This window comes from Apium graveolens, chromosome 4 (assembly GCF_009905375.1).
Source record: "Apium graveolens cultivar Ventura chromosome 4, ASM990537v1, whole genome shotgun sequence".
NCBI lineage: Eukaryota > Viridiplantae > Streptophyta > Magnoliopsida > Apiales > Apiaceae > Apium > Apium graveolens.
The window spans coordinates 18,732,286-18,738,339 of NC_133650.1; the positions used below are offsets into that span (position 1 = coordinate 18,732,286).

Genomic DNA, 6,054 nt, shown 5'->3' on the forward strand with positions numbered 1-6,054 from the left:
TGTAATAATGTATAGATGTTCCTTCATTAAAACTCAATTTGCAGCAGGGACAGCAAGTGAATGCCGAAGCAGACAACTGAAGAGTGCTGCTTTGATCTCCAAAATGTTCCCAGATTATAACATAAATGATTTGTGTTACATTAATAAACCCTAACCTATTCAAAATAAATTATGGAAAATAGAATACAGTCACAACACAGCTGCATATAAGTTTGATTACACTTGTACAATTCAGCTTCTGGAGGCAAGATGAAAACAATGAACTAAAGCCTTCTAAGCTTGACAGCTCCACAACAATTTTGCATCCCACTCTGCAAAAAGTTAAAAACAGTGAATTTTATTTGGAGTCCCCTTGCCACAAATAAATAAATCATAGTAATACATTTATATATTACCTTACCTGAAATCAACTGGAAGTGATGGCAATGCATATGAAGGGTAAGACTAAACATTGGTCTGAGATGGAAGTACCTTGGCAACTGGTCGAGATCTTACCATTCTATCCCTATAAAAAGGACAAAATGAAAAATTAAGATCATTATAAATTTACAATAGAACTACAAGTGACATCCAAGAATAGAAATTTTAAGAATTTTAGACCAAAGTTTATGCAAGTAAATTACTGGAAAAAGTCCACCGAGACTGGCAACTGATTAATCACTTGTGTACTCAGTACTCACCTGAAGGAAATATGCCTCTCAACCACCTTCTGCTGCTCATCATCAAAGGTTATCCATTTTTCACCACAGACAATTGAATTGTCCCCATTCCCTATATCTGTACATTGAAGGGAAATATATATTACAATCTAAAATTCAATCCTACGCAATATAAAGATAAAATGCATCAAAATTTACCTTGAACAAAGATACTGGATTCTTCAGAATAACAATTTAATCTCCAAAAGGCATGCCCATTAATATCTACTAAAATTGGCCTTGTTCTAACAGCTTGAGATCTTTCTTTAGCTACACGGAGAGAATATATAGTCAACACATACAAAGACAATAAAAACTAAAAAACAATTGTAGACCTCAAAAAAATGTAAAAGAAAAATAGCTGACCCAATGCCAAATTTACCTAAAAGATAAATTGGCAACAGACTTCGAGGTTGTGATTCAGCATTTTATTACACATTTCACAGTATGGTGTTTCTCTCATTCAAGTTATTTCAATAGCTCTAACATCGAGTCATTTTGGAGGTAAAGAAGAGGTTAAAGTTGCTCATTTTACATTGTATAGGACAGAAATCAGGAGTTTGAACTTCCGTAAATCTCAGTATTTTCAAATTTGTAACTTGGATACCAAGAATTATATGTTCCCAAAGATGGAAACAATTAGGTAATAGAAGGAGGTGTTGTATGTGTTGGACCTATAATAACGAAATGTAATAAGTAACAATGCCCAGGTCCTATCACATAGTTTTTTACCTAAAATACAATCAGCAAACAATGTGCGCACAATAAGGAGGAATAGACCTAATCCTGATAATAATTATTTAGGCTATATAGTATTCATGACATTCAAAAAAGGCCATATCCAAATCCCAAGTTAATGGCATCAATTACCCATTTAAACTCTGGTAGAGTGTTGAATAATAAACATACCTTTAGGAACCATGTTCATTGACGCTAGCATCTCCTTGTGAGCTTGAGCTGCTTCACTCTTGATTCGGCTGACTATTTCGTCATGCTCGGAGATTGAAAGTGAAGCACCATCCCTTGCAATAATTGCTTCTGCAAGTTGGTCCATTACTTTCTGCTTCAAGCTCTTCTCCTGCAAGTGCAAAGACATTTGAAGTTATCTCCGATGCACAGGACCAAAAATATAGGTGATCCACAATGTATTAGTTACCTTATCTTTTGCCGCAAGAACTTTTTCCTTTGCTGCTTTTGCTTTTTGAGCAAACTTTAGTTCCTGATTGTGAATCCAATCCCTTATTCTTCTGAAAGAAAGGAACACAGAAAGCTATGATAGGCAATGGGAAAATTAAATTTATAATGTGAAATGGGGAATCAAAGATTACACTTACTCAGTTTCAAGGACTTCGTCACATAAGAAGTTCAATATTCTGAGCTTTGTGGAGGAATCTAGAGTATTGTATCCACCAGTTTCACTACCTAGACAGTCAATAGGTAGTGAATCGGTTGCATTCGGGGATTCAGCTAAACAATTCTTTAGAGCAAGCAACCAGTAATTTCTTCCATGGGTTGGACTTAGTTTTTGAGGCCTGCAAAGAAAATATTCAAAACGTAACATATCCAATAAGAAAAACAATTATTGAATTAAGCAGGAAAACACAAATATATGGTGGTACCTTGAATTAGACTCCTTTTGCAACAATGACAACAATTGCATGTGGAAGTGGACAACAGGGGAGTGCTGCTCTGATCTCCGCAGTGTCCTAGTCTGTCCATTCACTAACTCTTGAAGTATGGCACTTGATTGCCCTTTCTTCATATTCAGAGTCTATCAAAAACATAAAATACAAATGTATTAGAATTAAAAACAAAAATGTTAAACCACATCTCCATTGCCTCAGTACCATCTTGGAATTCCAAGAAAGACGAAAGTTAACTAAAGAAGGTTAAAGTAAACCAATGTTATGAGATCAATGAAACTTTGTGCAAATGGAATAAAGAAGAGTAAAGATAATATTGACTTAATTAGCTAAGCTAACACAATTTAAAACAGGAAAAAGTATATTAGTCTATTATTCAGTATCATGTATTCTAAGTTTTAAAAAAATCAAAAAAGGAGATCAAACAAAAACAGTAATATATACAACGAATAAAACTGCTGGTACCTTTCCAAATGTTGCGCAGAATTCTAAGAATTGCAAGGCATTACCAACATCTTCCGGTGGCAATTCAACCTCACCAATAGTTGTTAATTCCATTCCTTGAGGCAGGGGAATATCAACAAAAACATCTAGGCTCCGTGATTGCAACCTATTTTTGTTATCCATGATAGAAGCCCCGCCTACAACTTGTTTTTTTGCTTTTTTATTGTCTGGTTTTATAATGTCCTCAACAGCATTTCTCTTTTTGTTTTTAAAAGATTCAGCAGGTGCTTCTGTAGATACTTTCGTTGTACAACCATCTCCCACTTTAAGATCACCAACCTTTTCTTTTGGTTTTGCATCATTATCATAGAGTACTTTGGACACTAGAAATTTCTTAGGACTGTAGTCAAGCAAGGAACCAGAACTACACACTTTCAGAGCAGCAGCATCCTCCTGACCACCGTCTGTCTTCAATGTTCCCTGCTTCGTTTTCTTAGACTTTTCATCAGGACAAAGTCTACAATTGGACAAACTGTCATTTTCCAAAGTTTCGCCTTGCATCGTTTTCAATTCTTTCAACTTAGAAGGAGTCAAAGATTCCAAATTCATATCTACCCTTCCATCGAATAAATTCTCCTTTCCTTTCATTCTTGGTGAAGCAATCTTCTGTCGAGAAATATACATGGCATAAACATTAAAGCAACCTATATCCCACTAATTAAATCTCATAATAAAATTCTTTCCATTAAAATATTTACACAACCATACTTTGCCAGAAGTGCTTGGTTTTTTTGGAGAAGCGACAGTATCTTTTACATTCTTTGTAAGACCAAAGTTTTCAGGACCATTGGCATGCAGCAGTTCAGAAACAGAGGAATACCCTGTGGCCTTGGCTCTATGGCTGAGAATTCCAGTAGGTTCATGACCTTGTTTCTTCCTATGGGATAAAAAGAGAGTGTATCGTTAAAATCAACAGAGACTACTTACACTGCAAGATTGTAAAAAATAAAAACAGACCTGCAGAAACTGCAGTTGCAGATGCCTTTGCACTTTGGACAACTCCATTCCTCCAACACTTCAACTTCATCTACCTTCTCTCCATATCTGTTCAGCTCAGATAAATGACTAGAATTAAAGTAAGAACTTAAACTAAGAAATCTGTATTTGTAACTTAAAATTAGTTCATTGATATCAAACCTATTCCAGAGACATTTCTCACAAAACGACATTGAGCAAGGCTTGTCATTCCTCTGATTCTTGCAAGACACAGCTAAACTCCTCGTTTTTTGACGACACTTAAAACATTGAAAACATATTAGGAACCAATAATTAAGAAAATTTTATAACCAAGCACAAGTATAGTTTATGCACACATTTTTACACTTACAAAAGAGAGGCCACATTTCGAAAATTAGAATTTAAAATAATCAAACGAGCCTGCACATAAAAATCTCTCCAATTTTGGCAGCAAATCAAAATTTGCTATGTATATTAGTAGAATATTGAAACCTAGCGGCGCTATTTATTATTAGCTATGAACATTGAGTAAAATTACATAACAATGCTGATTCATCATACCATTTATATCTTTGACATAAAAACACATCCCTGGCATTGTAACCTAATGAAGGAGATAAAAGGGTCTCTACAATACGTGTTCAATTTAAAAATAGACCCTTATTCATCAAGGAGGCAGTTTCTGACCAATACTAAATTTCAGTTGGCAGGTATCGAATTTCAAGCATTATATCAAGTGTACATAAACAAATAAAGATCTGGATTTAGGTCATCCTTGAATTCTACAAATTATTCAAATCTATCTCTAAACATCAAATAAACTTTCACAAACATTCACTATAACATTACTGCAGACAACCAAATAACTCAATTCATATCTTAATTCGGGCCAACCAGATATTCATTAAAACATTCAAATCGTTTACCAATCATCACTTTAAATTTCCCAAACAGTCACTAAAACGTTATGGAACAAACCAAATAACAAAATTCAGATCTCAACCTTATATTATTAAGGTCATTCAAATCTATCACGAAAAATCAAATCAAATTCACTAAAATGCAGCGCCGCAAACCAAATAACATAATTCAGATCTTAATTTCGGTAAACCTCGGATCCATTAAATCATTCGAATCTATCACGAAACATCAAATCAAATTCACAAACATTCACTAAAACGTAACGCCGCAAACCAAATAATATAATTCAGATCTTAATTTTGTTAATCCTCATATCCATTAATCATTATAATCAAACACCAGACATCCAATTAAATTTTACAAAATGATATAACGCAAATAAAACAATATAATTCCATACAAAAACATAAATTTAATCAAATTCTAGGGTTAAAAAATAATAATAATACCTGGTGACAAGTTTTCCCGTTCTCCGAATCATAAATCTTTCCGTTAATAACACGAACACCGGGGTTTGTTGTCCTCTGCTTCGCGCCGTTCTGCGAGTTGCTCTGGTCTGAGACAGCGTTGGAAGTTGCACTAACAGCCATTGAATTAGTGAGAATTTGAGATTGAATTGCGAAAAATGCTCTTAGTTCTTACAGCTGCTATGTAATGAAATGTATCGATATGTGTGATGCTGTTTGTTTGGGGTTTTATAGGTGAGTTTGTGTTGTGAACCAGCGGGAGAATGCGAAATATTTTATTTTATTTGGCGGAAACTAAAAATTTGAATGTAAGCGCCAATCTGAATTTTGTTTTCTCGGCCCGTTATATCTGGCCCATTATGTACACCCCTTTGCGTTCTTTGCCCATTTTAAAAAATTAAATTAAATCAATTTGATATTTATTGTTTGTAAAAAAATTGCTTGTCTGAAGTTATATTTTTATTATTTTCAAATATATAATAATTTTTTTAAAAATATTTATTTTAGCAAATTATTTAGAAAAATGTCTATTAGTGGTTTAGTTAGTGTTATGGATAAAAAACTAATATATATAATTGTTGTATTTATTACTAAGGTACGGGAGCTCAAAGCCTTTAATGGTTGCTCTCATGTTTCGTAGCTTAACTCTGTCTTTACGAGATGCCTACGTATCTCTGTGAATTAGAGAATTAAACCAAAAAACGTAGTTCTGATTTGTTGGGTGAGACCCCTTATATAGATGTGGGAGTCCTTGAATTGGACTTGGTATAGGAGACTTGGTGGTCAAGTCTCTGAATTAGGATAGACTTAGGAGTCCTAGGGAGTAGGAAGCTGATTCCTTATCCCATGAGGTTCCTTGGAGGT

At 34.2% G+C, this 6,054-nt stretch overlaps 1 protein-coding gene across 3 annotated transcripts; it reads right to left on the minus strand.

Annotated features, from left to right (window-relative positions):
• Window positions 1–5,400, minus strand: LOC141717863 (uncharacterized). Of its 3 annotated transcripts, none has more exons than XM_074520082.1 (13): window positions 5,173–5,400; window positions 3,983–4,080; window positions 3,803–3,889; window positions 3,554–3,722; window positions 2,807–3,448; window positions 2,318–2,469; window positions 2,033–2,230; window positions 1,855–1,945; window positions 1,608–1,776; window positions 858–968; window positions 681–777; window positions 401–505; window positions 1–311 (listed from the first exon to the last, which is right to left on the minus strand). In XM_074520082.1, the coding sequence occupies exons 1-12, from the start codon at window positions 5,311–5,313 to the stop codon at window positions 445–447; spliced, it is 2,016 nt and encodes a 671-aa protein (XP_074376183.1). In that variant the 5' UTR covers window positions 5,314–5,400; the 3' UTR covers window positions 1–311; window positions 401–444. The 3 variants fall into 3 exon arrangements, with proteins under 3 accessions (XP_074376183.1, XP_074376182.1, XP_074376181.1); XM_074520081.1 differs by having other exon boundaries at window positions 396–505; window positions 2,807–3,451; XM_074520080.1 differs by having other exon boundaries at window positions 2,807–3,451; window positions 5,173–5,399.
• Between the last annotated feature and the right edge of the window lie 654 nt (window positions 5,401–6,054).